Source organism: Ornithorhynchus anatinus, chromosome 5 (assembly GCF_004115215.2).
Source record: "Ornithorhynchus anatinus isolate Pmale09 chromosome 5, mOrnAna1.pri.v4, whole genome shotgun sequence".
Taxonomy (NCBI): Eukaryota; Metazoa; Chordata; class Mammalia; order Monotremata; family Ornithorhynchidae; genus Ornithorhynchus; species Ornithorhynchus anatinus.
In genome coordinates this window covers 64,007,598-64,024,626 of record NC_041732.1, presented here as the reverse complement: position 1 = coordinate 64,024,626, position 17,029 = coordinate 64,007,598, and the positions used below count along the sequence as shown (strand labels likewise).

General features: G+C 47.6%; 1 protein-coding gene across 4 annotated transcripts in view; it reads left to right on the top strand.

Moving 5' to 3' along the window:
* KAZN (kazrin, periplakin interacting protein) overlaps positions 1-17,029 on the top strand; it is a 510,314-nt gene that overhangs the window by 404,688 nt on the left and 88,597 nt on the right. For all 4 annotated transcript variants that reach the window (XM_029064854.2, XM_029064860.2, XM_029064858.2 and 1 more), the window contains one exon: positions 14,482-14,618. In XM_029064854.2, coding sequence (XP_028920687.1) covers positions 14,482-14,618 — 137 coding nt within the window. The remainder of the gene's footprint in view (positions 1-14,481; positions 14,619-17,029) is intronic.

The following is a 17,029-nucleotide window of genomic DNA, read 5'->3' as shown; positions in this document are numbered from 1 at the left end:
CGATTGAGTTCACCGAGGGAGTGAGTGTAAATGGAGAACAGAAGAGGGCCAAGAACTGACCCTTGAGGAACTCCTACAGTTAAAGGATGGGAGGGGGAGGAGGCTCCAGCGAAGGAGACCGAGAATGACCGGCTAGAGAGGTAAGAGGAGAACCGGGAGAGGACAGAGTCCGTGAAGCCAAGGTGAGATAAGGTATGGAGGAGGGGATGGTCGACAGTGTCAAAGGCAGCAGAGAGGTCAAGGAGGATCAGAATGGAGTAGGAGCCATTGGATTTGGCAAGAAGGAGGTCACGGGTGACCTTAGAGAGAGCAGTCTCGGTAGAGTGGAGGGGACGGAAGCCAGATTGGAGGGGGTCTAGGAGAGAATGGGAGTTAAGGAATTCTAAGCATCGATTGTAGACGACCCGTTCTAGGATTTTGGAAAGGAAGGGTAGTAGGGAGATAGGGTCTAGGGACTGCCAGACCCACAGTCAGAATGCCTGACCAAAGAAGACTACAGCCAAAGCAGACTGCCCTGGCCCCAGGGCAGAAGCAGTGTGGCCTAGTGAATTGATCATGGGCCTGGGAGTCAGAAGGACGTGGGTTCTAATCCCGACTCTGCCACTTGTCCGTTATGTGACCGTGGGCAAGTCACTTCACTTCTCTGTGCCTCAGTTACCTCATCTGCAAAATGGGGATTAAGACTGTGAGCCCCATGTGGGACAGGGATGGTGTCCAACCTGATTAACTTGTATCGTCTATCCAAGGGCTTAGAACAGTGCTTGATATGTAATAAGTGCTTAACAAATACCATCATAATTATTACTGTATTCCAGAACATAAAAAAGCACTCACCTTGGGAAAGGGGCTAGGTGAGATCTTTAAAGCACTCAATCACCTTGCCTCCTCTTACCTTATCTGTCTGCTTTCCTACTACAACCCAGCCCACAGACTGCACTTCTCTAATGCCAACCTACTCACTGTACCTCGATGTTGTCTATCTCACTGCTGACTTCTCGCCCACATCCTGCCCCTGGCCTGGAACACCCTCCCTCTTCATATCTGACATATGTTCACTCTCTCCACCTTCAAAGCCTTATAGAAGGCCCATCTCCTCCAAGAGGCCTTCCCTGTCTGAGCCCTCATTCTGTCTTCGCCCACTCCCTCCTGTACCACTTCTGCGCTTGGATTTACTCCCTTTATCCCTCAGCTCCACAGCTATTATGTACATATCTGTAATTGAGAAGCAGCATGGCCAAGTGGATAGATCACAAGCCTGGGAGTCAGAAGGTCATGGGCTGTAGTCACTTCACTTCTCTGTGCCTCAGTTACCTCATCCCTAAAATGGGGATTGAGACTTTGAGCCCCATGTGGGACAGAGACTATGTCCAGCCCGATTTGTTTGTATTTCCCTCCTCCCACCCCTGAGATTTTGGACAGTGACTGGCACATGGTAAGCACTTAACGAATACCATAATAATAATTATTATGTATTTATATTAATGTCTCTCTCTGCCTCTGGACTGTAAACTCTTTTTGGGCAGGGAACATCTCTACCAAACTCTGTTGTATTATACTCTCCCAGGCATGTAGAATAGTGTTCTTTCCAGAGTAATTCCTTAAATACAATTATCTGCAAATCTCCCACACTCTCTGTTTTTCATTCATTTCCCCTTTCTCATTCCCAAGTGCATGCCAGCACTTCCCAGAAACCACGGGTGAACAAGGAGTTTTTATTCAGTCATATTTATTGAGCACTTACTGTGTACAGAGCACTGTGCTAAGCATTTGGCAGAGTACAAAATAATAAACAGACACATTCCCTGCCCACTGGGAACAGGGCATACAACATTGGCTGGCCATAACCCAGAGTATGTGCTCATCACTTATAATTGTGAGCCAAGGGGTCCTGAGCCAGCAATGAATTTCAAGTGACTACAGATTATAAATCAAGGCGATATAAGTCCTTGCCCTCCCTGCCTAGCGACCTAGGAGAGAAATCGGGCATGAAAGACATATTTTGTTCCTCTTGGGTAGGAAAGGCATGCCTTTGGGCCACTTAGATTGCTAGAAACTATACAAGGCAGCGAAGAGAGACCCTCCCCTCAAAGACATTTACGTCCTCAGAGGTGACTGCTGCCGTTGAAATCTCAGGGATGTTCTGATCTGGGATCACTCACTGATAATTTATTGAGCGCCCCTACTGTGTGCAGTGCACTGTATGAAGCACTTGGAAGAGTACAACACACTAGAGAAAGGTAAATACGATCCCTACCCTTGAGGAACTTACAATCTAGTGGGGGGAGACAGACATAAAAATAAGTTACTGATGGAGGAAATGGCCAAATATAAAGATATATGTACAGGTGCTGTGGGGCTGGGTGGGGGCTGAGTATCAGTGTGCTTAAGGTATCCAGACCCAAGTGCAAAGCTGAAACAGAAGGGAGGATGAATAGGGGAGATGAGGACCTAGTCAGGGAAGGCTTCTTGGAGGAGATGGAGACCAGAAGGCTGCACCCATTCTCCTGACCAGCTATCTTGCAATGTGTGCTACTGACAGAAGCGGGGGACTAGGTGAGACAGTAGGGGTGACTCAGTGCTAACCTTCACCACTACCGCAAAAAAACAACTCAAGCTCACGGCCTGCGTACGATAAGGCGCATCTTTCCTTTCTTCACAACTGTCACCCCTAAAAGCACGGGGCCAGGAGAAGTGCACTCGTTGTGGACAGGAAATGTGTCTGTTTATTGGTATACTGTACTCTTCAAAGTACTTAGTACAGTGAGAAGCAGCGTGGCGCAGTGGAAAGAGCCTGGGCTGGGGAGTCAGAGGTCATGGGTTTGAATCCCGCCTCTGCCACTTGTCAGCTGGGTGACTGTGGGCAAGTCACTTCACTTCTCCATGCCTCAGTTACCTCATCTGTAAAATGGGGATTAACTGTGAGCCTCACGTGGGACAACCCGATTACCCTGTATCTCCCCCAGCGCTTAGAACAGTGCTGCGCACATAGTAAGTGCTTAACAAATACCAACGTTACAGTGCTCTGCATACAGTAAGTGCTCAGTAAATACGAATGAATGAATGAATGTGCACTGCTGTGTTTTCAGGGGCGCAAAGTGTGAAAGAGCTGTTCGCTCTGTGACACACTCATCTAATCCCGGCTCGACCACGTGCCTGCTGTGTGACCTTGAGCAAGTCACTTCCCTTCCTCTGTTCCCTTAGCTGTAAAATGGGGATTGAGACTGTGAGCCCCATGAGGGACAGGGACTGTGTCCAACTCGATTTGCTTGTATCCACCCCAGCAGTTAATACAGTGCCTGGCACACAGTAAGTGCTTAACAAATACCACAACTATTATTATTTTTGAAGCATCCTCACTGCCGGAAGCATCATGATCTAACTGGAGGATCACTCTATATAAATGGCCACCATGAGGAGAGATGCAGCATGGCGTAGTAGATAGGCCGTGGGCCTGGGAATCAGAAGATCATGGATTCTAATCCCGGCTCCACCACTTGTGTGTTGTATGACCTTGGGCAACCCATTTTACTTTTCTGTGCCTCAGTTACCTCATCTGTAAATGTGAGCCCAAAATGGGACAGGGACTGTGTCCAACCCGATTTGCTTACATCTTCCCCAGCACTTTGTAGGGTGTTTGGCACATAGTAAGCACTTAACAAAGATCATTATTATTATCATTATTATTATTATTACTGTTACCATGGGGCCACACCTCCCATTGGAAAAGGAATGGGGGCCCCCTGCTGGTGATTTCTTCAAATGTCCTGAATGGATGCTGGGATCCTGGAATCTTCCCAGTTAAATTGCTGAGAACATTGTGTTACCATTGTTGCTTAACCAAATGTCCACCCCCACAGCTGTCAGCCCTAAGTATCCCAGGAAGAACAGGGCTATGAATTTTTATGAGGGTTGTCGGTGCTTGGGGCCAAGGGCCAGGAGCAGGGTCACCGAGGCCAGGGTAGATGGGAAATGTTTCATTTGATGTGAAAGGAAGGGGCGGGTTTGTCTTGGGTAAGCTGAAGCTACTTCCGTGAGCTGGGGGAGGGGAGGGTGGAGAGGGCAAGCAAGGGTCGCTGCTAAAAAACCACCCAACTCCTTGCCAAATGTCCAGTGAAGCCTTATGCCCTATTAAACGCCAAACAGAGGGGAAGGTGGAAGCAGGTTCTTGGGATGTTCCTGGTAAGTCCAAGGCCTCAGGATGTCTGGTCCAGATGACAAAGTGGGTAGGGGAGAGGAACTTGGAAGGGTTCATCCGGGGAGAATGAGGGGAGGGGTTGATGATGGAAGGGTTGATTTGTCAATGGGCCTCTCCTGTCCGCCTTCCCTCACCTCTCTCCCAACCTCCAATGGGAACACGGAGAGCTGCTCTGGGTGGTATCCCAGCATACCTCTGACTGGGGGGGGGGGCTATCAGGGAGCAGCCAAGGTGCTGCGATTCTAGAAATAAACCCTGGGCCTCCTGTCCATCTTACCTCTAGGCTTGTGGACTGAGAATTCGACAGGCGCCTGTCTTCGCCCCTGGCTCACTTCACCTGGGGCACAGAGGAGGAAGCACTTGGCTCCAGCCCGAGTGGATGGCTGAGTTGAGAGGAGTGAGAAAGGCAGCTGGGGAGGAAGAACAGAGGGTCAGTGAGGTTCAGGGCACTCTCCCGTGACCCCCTCACTCAAAGAAAAATGCCTGCCTGACTCTAAAGTGCCATCCCCTCTGTTTCCCCACCTCTCCGCCACGGCCCCAAGCCCCCAACCCTGGCATGGCCCCAGCCTCCGTCCCAGCCGCTCTCCCTGGGGCATTGTGGTGAGATTCTGGTGAGATGAGCCGGGATTGCCACCTCTCTAGGTTCTTCAGGCTTAGCTCCCTTCTTCCTGGGATTGTGATGTTGCACCCAAGAGTTACAGGGGACCTGTCGGCTCCCAAGGGGATATTCTCCCTCACACGAGAAATCAGGCTGCCAGGCAGTTGCCAAATCTAAACAGTCAAGTTTACTCAGTGGGGATAGCGGAAGATGAAAAAAGAAACCAATCCAAGTCCCATTGGAAATGGCTGTGTGACTCCCGTCGCCTCCTCTTGGGGAATTTCCACTTAGCTGGGCCACAGTCCACTCTGATTTTCCCTAATGTCCAGATCACTTGCCCGAGCCGGCCGACCTTCATTCCCGGCTGCATCGAGGGTCCTCTGGGATGATGGGAAGTGACCCTGGATGTTCCTGAGAAGCACTCTGCTGTTCAGGCTAGCTGGGATCCATGAGGCTGGAGCCTGTCCCGGAGACTTAGTTCATTGTCATTTTGGGTGAAATGTCTGGCAACTCCTTCTCCTACCCAGGTGGCTTCCAGGCCATGCAGACCAGCAGGGCTCTGCCACTTGGGAATGGTGGTCTCAGTGGACCAGAAGGCAGTTGTGCCTGAAGCCAGGGAGCAGGCTGTCCCGGCTCTTCGGGCCGGAGGGTGTTTAGGACAGTCTTGTCCGGAGGGAATTTGTCACCTTTTGGGGTAGGGCATCATAGGAAGGTAGAAAGGAAGAAGGCTTCACTCTAATGGGAGAGACAGGCAGTCACCAGTTCATACAAATACACACAAGGGGCTGGAGCCCAGTATACCAGGATAATCCCAGGGAGACTTTGTTCCTATGCCCAGTGTGGACTGCATCAGCCTGACTGTTCTAAGTTTCCAGTGGCTCCCGGTGGTTCCCAGTGGCTTCCTCCTTGTTCCAAGCCCCGAGCAGTTAGTGTTCAGACACAGAAGAGCATGGCAGGCAGAAGTCAAGCTTCTTCTCCTTATAGACCTCCCCCTCCAGTCCCACCACTACCTCACAGGTACCGTGAGCCCCACGTGGGACAACCGATTTCCCCTGTGTCTCCCCCAGCGCTTAGAACAGTGCGCGGCACATAGTAAGCGCTTAACAAATACCAACATTATTATTATTATTATTATCTTCTGGTAAGAATTCTGAAGGCCACCCAGCCTGTGGGGAGGTGAAGCAGTGGCCACCTCCCCAGCCAACCCCAGGTGTTAAGGGAAATAGGAAAATGCTGAGGAATTGCTCTTCACGCAGCGTGAATCATTTTAGGGGGTATTTGGGGTTGAAGAGTTCACGGTGGTGATTTCACTTGTTTTGCTCTGTGAGTATCTCCTGCGGAAGGGAGAGGGGTTGGGGGGGAAGTAGGGAGCCGGGAGTTTTTGTGTGGAATGGAAAAGCAGCAGCCTCGGGCCCTGGGAAGAATCGAGCTCCTGTGTATGCTGAGTGTGGCCTTCTCTCTCCATGCTGGGCTGGGGTTGGCAAACCAGACTGCCCTTGCCATCTCTCAGCACAGGGGAGGGCTCATTGAGGTGGTTACTCTGCATTTATATTGTGATTCCTCCAGGGAGTAAATTGTGTGGGGGCCACAGAGGACTGTGTTACAGAAATGAGTCAGGTGCACTGAGGACGGGCACACTGAGCTAATCTTTGTTTCCTTTTTCTGTAAGCAATCAATAAATCAATTAATGGTATTCACTGAGTGCAGAGACCTGTATTAAGCCCTTGGGAGAGAACGATACAGTTGATAAACACGATCTGTGTTCTCGCTTAGAATATAATCACAAATGGTATGAATTGAGCTTCTGCAGTGTGCAGAATATTGTCCAAAGTGCTGGGGAAAGTAAAATAGAATTAATAATAATTATAACAATTGTGATATTAGCTAAGCACCTACTATGTGCCAACCACTGGGATAGATACAAGATAATCAGGTTGGGCAAATTCACTGTCCCACATGGGGCTCACCATTCAAATAGAAGAGAGAGCAGTTATTGAAACTCCATTTTAAAGATGAGGAAACAGGCACAGGTAATCAAGTAATTTGCCCAAGATCTCACAGGATGCAAGTGGCAGAGCTGGGAGTAGAACCCAGGTCCTCTAACTGCCATGGTGCTCCCCAGGGATTGTATTAATAGACGCGATCCCTATCCTAAACGAGTTTACACTCCAGCAAGGCTGGGTGACTTCTCTGCTCGCCTCCCTCCTTGCCTTCACCACACCTCATTCTTCATTATTCCACCTCTCCTCCTACCCAATCTTCCTAAAGAAAATAAGCCTATCAGATATCGAGAGGCAGTGCGGTTTAGTGACAAGAATGTGAGCCTGGGAGTCAGAGGTCATGGAGTCTAATCCCAGCTCCGCAACTTGTCAACTGTGTGACTTTGGACAAGTCATTTCACTTCTCTGTGCCTCAGTTGCCTCATCTGTATAATGGGGATTAAGACTGTGAGCCTTACCTGGGACAACCTGACTACCTTGAATAATTGTTCTTGTCTGTCCGTCTCCCCCGATTAGACTGTAAGCCCGTCTAATCCCTAACGGCAAGGACTGTCTCTATCTGTTGCCGACTTGTTCATTCCAAGCGCTTAGTACAGTGCTCTGCACATAGTAAGCGCTCAATAAATACTATTGAATGAATGAATGAATGAATACCCCAGTGCATAGAGCAGTGCTTGGCACATAGTAAGCATTTAACAAATACCATCATCATTATTATTATTATTATTAGATACAAGGACAAATCACTGGACAAATTTCATTAGACTCAGAATCCCACTATTGGAAAGTGACCTCCAGAGGTCATCCAGTCTATCCCCATGCCTCCAAGCCAGACAAAATGCTGACCATCTGACGCTCTAAGGTGTGTCTTAGAAGATTCTTGAGTACCACACCCTGCCCTCAGACGGATGGTTTCCACCCTCACACACTGGGGACTTTCAGTAAATGTTTATTTGAAATAATTACCGATGACTTCCTGGGTTCTCTAACTTTCCTGGAAACTCAGGCACCTGGAGGTAACAGACTTTAGTGGGAAGGACTTGAGTTTCCTAGGAGGTTATTTGTCCGTCTGGTAATCTCTGCCTGTAGGCGTTTGGAGATTGGCCCGTGGGATAGGCAAGACACAAAAAATAATTATGGTGAGTCTGGTGAGTGCTGCTCAGAAAACCCAGAACAGCCCTTTCAGCTCAGCTTTCATGCCTCTTTTTTTTTTCTTTGGATGTGATTTATCAAGTGCTTACTATGTGTCCGTCACTGTAGTAAGCGCTGGGAATGGTGCTCTCTGGCTCCTTTCCTGTTTCCCTGATGACTCCCACTCTGGGCAAAGCAGCATAGCTTAGTGGATAGAACATAGGCCTGGGAGTCAAAAGGACCTGGGTTCTAATCCCAGCTCCACATGTCTGCTGTGTGGCCTTGGGAAAGTCACTTAACTTCTCTGGGCCTCAGTTACCTTATCTGTAACAGGGGCTGTGTCCAACCTGATTAACTTGTATCGCCCCCAGTGCTTAGAACAGTGCTTGGCACATAGTAAGTGCTTAACAAAAACAATAATAATAATGATAATAATAATTATGTGAATTTGTTCAGAACAGAAAGCAGGAGTATGGAGTGAGGGCCAGATAGCTTGTTATGTCTGCTTAATCTGTTGTATTTTACTCTCCCAGGTGCTTAATACAGTACCTGTGATTGAGTGATTGGTAGAGCTAAGGGTGGGATTTGGGGCCTGTTGATATAAACTGATCAAGGAGGTTGGGGGCTACAGTCCCTCTCATAGTTCCCTTCCCACCTCCATGACTGCTCTTCTTCCTCCTCTTGCTTCCCCTGGCAGGAGGGAGGGGCTTGAACTGGCATGAATCGGCACGTCGAGGCCCTCCAAAGCTAGCAGCATCCAGGAAAGGGATTATTAACGAACCAGGATGTGTTTGGAGCCAGTTCTTGACCAGCCAATCGGTGGTATTTATTGAGTACTTACTGTGTGCAGAACACTGTACTGACCTCTCTCCCACATCTTGCCTCTGGCCTGGAACGCCCTCCATCCTCATAGCCGACAACTAACTCTCCCCTCCTTCAAAGCCTTATTGAAGGCACATCTCCTCCAAGAGGTCTTCCCTGACTAAGCTCTCTTTTCCTCTTCTTCCCCTCCCTTCTGCATCACCCTGTCTTGCTCCTTTTATTCATCCTCCATCCCAGCCACACAGCGCTTATGTACATAATATGTACTTAATAATAATAGCTAATGTACATACTCATGTACAGAGAAGCAGCATGACTCAGTGGAAAGAGCAAGGGTTTGGGAGTCAGAGAATGTGGGTTCTAATCCTGGCTTTGCCACTTGTCTGCTGGGTGACCTTGGGCAAGCCACTTAACTTCTCTGTGCCTCAGCTATCTCATCTGTAAAATGGGGATTAAGACTGCGAGCCCCACATGGGACAACCAGAATACCTTGTATCTACCCCTGCGCTTAGAACAGTGCTCAGCACATAGTAAGCACTTAAGTACCATAATTGTTATTATTATTATAACTGTAATTTATTTATATTAAAGTCTACCTCCCCCTCTAGATTGTAAGTTCCCTGTGGGCAGGGAACATATCTGTTGTTATATTGTACTCGCCCAAGAGCTTAATGCAATGCTCTGCACACAGAATGGGCTCAGTAAATATGATTGACTGACTGACTGAAGAGTTAGGGAGAAGCAATGTGGCTTAGTGGAAAGAGCCTGGGCTTTGGAGTCAGAGGTCATGGGTTCGACTCCCAGCTCTGCCACTTGTCAGCTGTGTGACTGTGGGCAAGTCACTTAACTTCTCTGTGTCTCAGTTACCTCATCTGTAAAATAGGGATTAACTGTGAGCTTCACGTGGGACAACCTGATTACCCTGTATCTACCCCAGCACTTAGAACAGTGCTCTGCGCCTAGTAAGCGCTTAACAAATACCAACATCATTATTATTATTTACAATACAAGAGAGTACGTAGACACGCTCCCTGTCCACAGGCTTGCTGGGGTATGCATTCCCAGAAGGAGCTCTGCGCTGAGAGGATTTTGTGGGACAGGGTATACAAGGTAAGCAGTGTTGCCCAGCAGACCCTGAGCTCTGAACCAGTCCAGTGTAGCCCATTAAAGACCTGAGGAGCAGGACTGGGTGGGCTTCCTGGAGCTGGCCACCCTGACCATTAAAACACCCAAGCTTTTATCCTGACTGATTTCATAGAGGGAGAAGGGCACCAGGGTAGCTGTATAACTTGGTTGTACAGCTGACAGGGAGAAGTGTGTGTTCCGTAATCATTTTCCCCATTGCTGCCAAGCACTATGGGTAATTGCTTTCACTCCACAGGGTCCAGTCACCAGCCTTACGTGTTCTGGGACTACTTGTCTTTTCTCTAGTCCCCGGGGACAGCGTTCAGGCTGGTGGCACTTTTCAAATGGAGTTGTTGCTGCCTTTGTGAATTATTCAAGAGTGGCCAATCAGTTTCCCCACAGATGCGCTCTGGCCGGCAGGCCGGCTGCCCGGCACTGTAGCGGCTTGACCGTGGATCTGTCCGTGTCCTCTGGGGTCAAGAAGAAGCAGAGTGTGTAGATTCCCGGCTCTTTGAAGGCAAGGAGTGGGTGTCTTGGTTTTGCTTCCTTCTCCCAAATGATTAGCACAGTGCTAAACACTCAGTAGGTGCTCAGTAAATGCCACAGATTGATTGAGAGCCCTCTTACCACACCATGCCATGCCTGTGTCATAGCTGTCTTAGTAAGGGGCATGGTGGCTGATGAGAAACAGTGTAGCCCAGTGGAAAGAGTACGGGCTTGGAGGCTAGGAGACCTGAATTCTAATCTCAGCTTTTGCCACTTGCCTTCTGTGTGACCTTGGATAAGTTACATATCTTGCCTGTTCCTGTTTCCTCAACTATAAATAATAATGTTGGTATTTGTTAAGCGCTTACTATGTGCTGAGCACTGTTCTAAGCGCTGGGGTAAACACAGGGGAATCAGGTTGTCCCACGTGGGGCTCACGGTCTTAGTCCACATTTTACAGTGAGGGAACTGAGGCGCAGAGAAGTGAAGTGACTTGCCCCAGGTCATACAGCAGACAGATGGAGGATGGGCATTAGAACCCAGGTCCTTCTGACTCGCAGATCCATGCTCTATCCACTAGATGATACTGCTTCTTATTTCTCCTTCCCGTTTAGGGTGTGAGCCCCATGTAGGGCAGGGACTGTGTCCAATGTGATTATCTTGTATCTATCCCAAAGTTTTGCAGAGTGCTTACAAATACCACTATAATCATCATCCTTATTAGTAGTTTTAATAATAATTATTATGATGATGGTGTTCCATCATAGAGAAGCAGCATGGCTCAGCAGAAAGAGCATGGGCTTGGGATTCAGAGGTCATGGGTTCAAATCCCGGCTCTGCCGCTTGTCAGCTGTGTGACTGTGGGCAAGTCAACTTCTCTGTGCCTCAGTTACCTCATCTGTAAAATGGGGATTAAGACTGTGAGCCTCATGTGGGACAACCTGATAACTCTGTATCTACCCCAGCGCTTAGAACAGTGCTCTGCACATAGTAAGCGCTTAAAAAACACCAACATTATTACATTATTATTCCAGAAGCAGTTCTGAGAGCCCTCACTTCCTTCTGTGGGACACCTGCTGTCCCTATTACAGAAGGGAGAGGGTGACCCAACTGTCTCCAACTGTTACCCCATTCTCTGAGTCCCTTGCCCATCTGGCTGCAGCTAAGACAGCAGGTCTGGGGCCTCGGGAGACAGAAATTGTGACAAATCACAAATACGAGAACGCACCCTACTTCTGCCACTCCCCTCTCTCCCCCTCCCGCCCTGGGTGCTCTGTGAGACTTCCCCAGTCCTACTGCTTTGGTTCCAGGGAAACAGTAAAAAAGAGAGGAAAAAAAGCAGATGATTGAGCACTTATTGCTCTGGGCTTATCAAAATCTGCAAGTGATTCCCTCAAAGAAACCTTCCCCCTTGGTTTTAGTCCCACTGTCAGCAGCAGCCTCTTTGAAGGGAAGCACCAGTCTGTGTGTATTTCAGGTGTTCCTTAAGACAGAAACGGCTACCCCAGCCACATGGCAAAACAAGAGGGTGACAGAAGCAGGCTCCCCAGGGAGCAGAATGGCAGTTCCCAGCTTGTCTGGGTGCTATGCCCCCAGGGGTTTACCCCCTTCCCCAGCGACCCAGATTCCCCCAGGCTGGGCCGTGGAAAAAGCAGAATGGCTACCCACGGCTTTCCTCAGGGCCCTAGGTACCTATTTCTTTGCCTATTCAGAGAGGTTCTGAGCCCACGTTTTATGAACGTATCAAGCATCTCCAGTGAGCATAATCTGGAAGGAGGGATTTGTTTTCACTCCCAACCCTTACTCCAGGGAACCATCTTCAAACAAGGGCAGGAAGGATAACCGGGGGCCAGTGACTGGGGTAGGCAGGGTTTGCTTCTGGGATCCAGTGCCCAAGACATCAAAATAGACCCCTCTTTACCCTCTGTCCCTTTCCTGACCATGCAATTTCCTGCATTTGGGTCTGACCATGAGAGCCCGATTGCAGAGGGAAGTTTTGTGACTAGAAAAAAGCAAGCACTGTGATGATGCAACATTGCCTAGTGGACAAAGCATGGGTCTGGATGTCAGAAGGACCTGGGATCTAATCCTAACCCCGCCACTTGTCTGCTGAGTGACCTTGAACAAGTCACTCTTCTCTGTGCTTTGTTTACCTCATCTGTAAAATGGAGATTAGGACACTGAATCCCATATGGGCCAGGGACTGTGTCCAACCTGAATGGCTTCTGTCCCCCCAGTATTTAGTACAATTCTTGGCATATAGTAAGCACTTAACAAAAGCTAATATTATTATTATTATTACCAAACTGAAGGAGGGGCTTTCAGCCCGAGCCTGTGAGCTGCAAGCTTCCTCCTTTAGTTTACTGCTTGATCAGAGGATGGTTTAAACTCTTAGCTCCATCCTTATTGATCCTCTGGAAAGTCCCATGTCACAGTGGATAGAGCATGGGTCTGGGAATCAGAAGGTCATGGGTTCTAATCCCAGCTCTGCTGCGTGTCTGCTGTGTGACCTTGGGCAAGTCACTTCACTTCTCTGGGCCTCAGTTACTTCATCTGTAAAATGGGGATCGAGACTGTAAGCCCCACTTGGGACAGCAACTACATCCCACTCAATTTGCCTGTATCCACCCTAGCATTTAGTACAGTGCCTGGCACATAGTAAGTGCTTAACAAATACCATTATTACTATTATTATCACTTGGCAGCAACAATGTGCCTTGGGAGTCAAGAACCATGCCAGGCAGCTGGTAGGCTTGGCCTTTGAAAAGCAGGAGAACCTCATTGTAGACACCAGCCTGCCCCAGGTTCGGATTGGACAGGGAATTCTTGTGGACAGGGATTATCATACTCTCCCAAGTGCTTAGTACAATGCTCTGCACACTGTAATAAGTGCTCAATAAATATGTAGCTCAGGTAACTGAGGCACAGGAAAGTTAAGTAACTTGCCCAAGATCAAACAGCTTCCAGAGATTAGATTAATTATGACTACTGATTGATTGAAGGTAGGGGCCAGGGGGAGGGAAAGTCTATGAGGATCTTAGACACATGTAGTCAAGCTGGACTGAGCCCAGGGCAGTGTTTAAACATTTAGAACAGTGCTCTGCACACAGTAAACACTCAATAAATACCAAGGATTTTTTTTGTTTTATTTTTAATGGTATTTATAAAGCTCTTACTATGGGTCAAGCATTTTTCTAATCACTGGGGTAGATAATCAGGTTGGACACAGTCCCTATGCCCCGTGGGGCTCCCAGTCTTAGGGGGAGGGAGAGTAGGTTTTGAATCCCTATTCTACAGTTAAGGAAACAGAGAAGTTAAGTAACTTGCGCAAACTCACACAGAAAGCAACTGGCAGAGCTAGAATCAGAACCCATGTCCTCTGACTTCCAAGCCCATGCTCTTTCCACTAGGCCACACTGCTTCTCCAACACAGTTGACTGCATGGAGTGGGTGGTGGTAAGGGGGGAGAGGGGAGGGCTGGGGGGAGCTGAGGGGAGCTGGGAACAGCTGACCTACCGGTGAAAGTGAAGGTTAGCTTCCACTGCCAGTGACTGATTGACATCTTCAGTGAATCAGAACCAAATCATTCCTTAAAAAGAATCAGCAGCTATTTAAAGTAACTGTTTTATCTACAATTGTCTTCCCTTTTGCCCTGGTAATAATGATTCTTTCCCTAACATTTATGGGTATTATTGAATCAATAGATAAGGGAATAGGAAATGCTTGGAATATAATAGATGCAAAATGGGTACAGTTGTTTGAAGAAATACCTTTTTATTGGTACGTCAGTACTTAGCCAACTTAATCAAAGTTAGTCTCCGGCTACTAAAATAGGAGCAAATGACGAAGAGTCAGGCACTGGTGGATTTACAGATACTTCTAGAAAGCTTAATTACCACAGATTCAGGCGCAATGCTCATCCGCCTCTCTCAGCATTCACCCGCTCCTCTGCCCATTCTGTGTTTTGTCTGGATGAGCAACCCAGGCAACTGTTGCCAGGTCAGAGAGGGGTGCTGGAAGGGAGCTATGTATTGGTTTGTGGAGGTGGAAGACAAAAGAAGGAGAAATCAGATTTCCATGAGGTGACTTCTGCATTAACTGGACTCTCCCTCTCTTTCTCTCAGCCATGAAGGCCGATCGTAAGCGTTTAAAGGTGGAGAAGACGGACCTGATGAGCCAGATGCAGCAGCTTTATGCCACCTTAGAGAGCCGAGAGGAGCAGCTTCGCGACTTCATCCGGAACTATGAACAGCATAGAAAAGTAAGTCAAGCCGGACCGCTCCCACACCTCTATTGGTCAGGCATTCATGTTTATTGAGTGCTTATTGTTGCAGAGCACTGTAATAAGTGCTTTGGAGAGTACAAAATGATCAGACCTCTGAGCCCCTTTCTCCACCCCCTCCACCAGAACACCAGGGCCTTGGGTCTTCCTCCCCCATCAGTTGTCCTGAAGAATTCACAGCATACATCTGTCAGGCCTCAAAGGTGGCAGATAATGAGGGTAGTGATGTTTTTTATTGAAACTCCACTGGGTGTGATTCTTTGTGCTAAGAGTTTAGGAAAGTACAGCAGAAGAAAAGAACACTTCCTTGCCCAAAAGGAGCTTGTACTATAATGGGAGACGAGATGTAAAAATATTTTCAACTAGTGGAATGAAAATAAATAATTAAATGTATAATTGAATATATACATACATAGTCATTCAATTCAATAGTCCTGAGGATGGCAGGAAATAAATACATAAGAGGTAAAGATAGCTGTTGGGTTGGTACAGTTCAGGCTGCTGGGAATTCAGGTGGGATTTTAAGAAGGCTTTAATGGAGGGGGCTGAAGTCTCAGCCCTGCTCTTGGTCTGATGCTTAAGTAGGAGAAGGAGCAGCATTTATTGAACACTCACTTGGTGTGGTGCACTGTACTAGACGCTTGGGAAGTACAGAATAACAAAGTAACATGTTCCCTGCCCACAAGGAGCTTACATTCTAACAAAAAGACAAATACAACTATTACTGCTTAAAATCAATAATTTAGTACCCATATACATGAGTGCTAGGGAAGGGGTACTTAAGCCCATAAGGGCTAGAGTGGGCTGAATAACAATAATAATAATGATAATAATAGTGGTATTTGTTGAGAGTGTACTGTATGCTAGGCACTGGTGCTGGGGTGGATACAAGCAAATCGGATTGGACAAAGTCCCTGTCCCACATGGTCAGTCATAATCCCCATTTACAGCTGAGGTAACTGAAGCCCAGAGAAGTAAAATGATTTGCCCAAGATCACAAAGCAGACAAGTGGTAAAGAAGGGATTAGAACCCATGACTTTCTGGCTTCCAAGCCCATGCTCTATCCACTACGCCAGGATGAAGTTAGCTCTCCTCCCATAATATTCTTGCTCCTTTTCCAAGACAACCCAGTGTGCCTGCTTTGCTCGTCTAATACCAACCTACTCACCGTACCTCGCTCTTTTCCTTTTGTCACCCTTTGGCTCTTGCCCTCCCTCCAGCCTAATACTCTCTCCCCTTTCACATCCAGCCAACCACAGCTCTCCCCTTCTTCAAGGACCTTCTGAAATCACATCTCCTCCAACAGGCCTTCCCTGATTAATCTATCATTTCTCCATCATATTTCCCCCAACTGCCACTTTAGCACTTCTATCACTTAAACGTTTGGGTGCTCATTGCACTTATGGACATGTTTTATACTGTGTTGCTTCCCCCTACATAAAATTTTTTTAGCTGCTTGCCTGCTCCACTAAATTGTAAGCTTGTGGTCAGAGAGTGTCTGTTTACTTTGCTGCACTCTCATCATTTAGTTCAGCGCTTAAGTGCTCAGGGCTTAGAACAGTGCTTAGCACATAGTAAGTGCTTAACGAATATCATTATTATTATTATTATTATTCTCTGTACAGAATAAGCACTCAAATACTATTAATTGATCGACTGAGGAGATGGTATGGCTTAGGATACTGGGAAAACAATCAGGGAAACCCTGATGGAAGAGGTTACGTTACTATGAATCTTAATAATAATGATGACTTGTACTCACCTAAGCACTTAATACAGTGCTCTGCACACAGTAAGCACTCAGTAAATACCATTGATTGATTTATTATTATTATTAGGCAGGCTTGACTGTGAGAAGAGCTGTGGTCTGTCTTAATGTAAGAAGGAGTTCCAAGATGGGTGAGTAGCGTAAGAGTGAGGGTAGAGGTGAGAGAGTTCATTGGGGTACAGCTACAAAGTTGGCTTGGAAGGAGCGAAGACAGCAAGTTGATGTAATAGCAGGTAAAGTGAGCAGAGAGGAAAGGTGGGCAGATAGTAGAGGGTCATGAAGCCGACTGTGAGTTTTTGTGGTGTTTGTTAAGCACATACTATGTGCCAAGCATTATACTAAGAGCTGGGGTAGATGCAAGATAATCAGATCAGATACAGTCCCTGCCCACATAGAGTTCTCAGTCTAAGGGGGAGGGAAAACAGGTATTTCATCTCCATTACAAGTGAGTAAATGAAGCACAAAGTTGAATGACTTACCCAAGGTCACGCAGCAGGCAAGCGACAGAGGAGGGATTAGAATTATAATTAGAATTAGAGGAGGGATTGCCAGAAGCAGCGTGGCTCAGTGGAAAGAGCCTGGGCTTTGGAGTCAGAGCTCATGAGTTCGAATCCCAGCTCT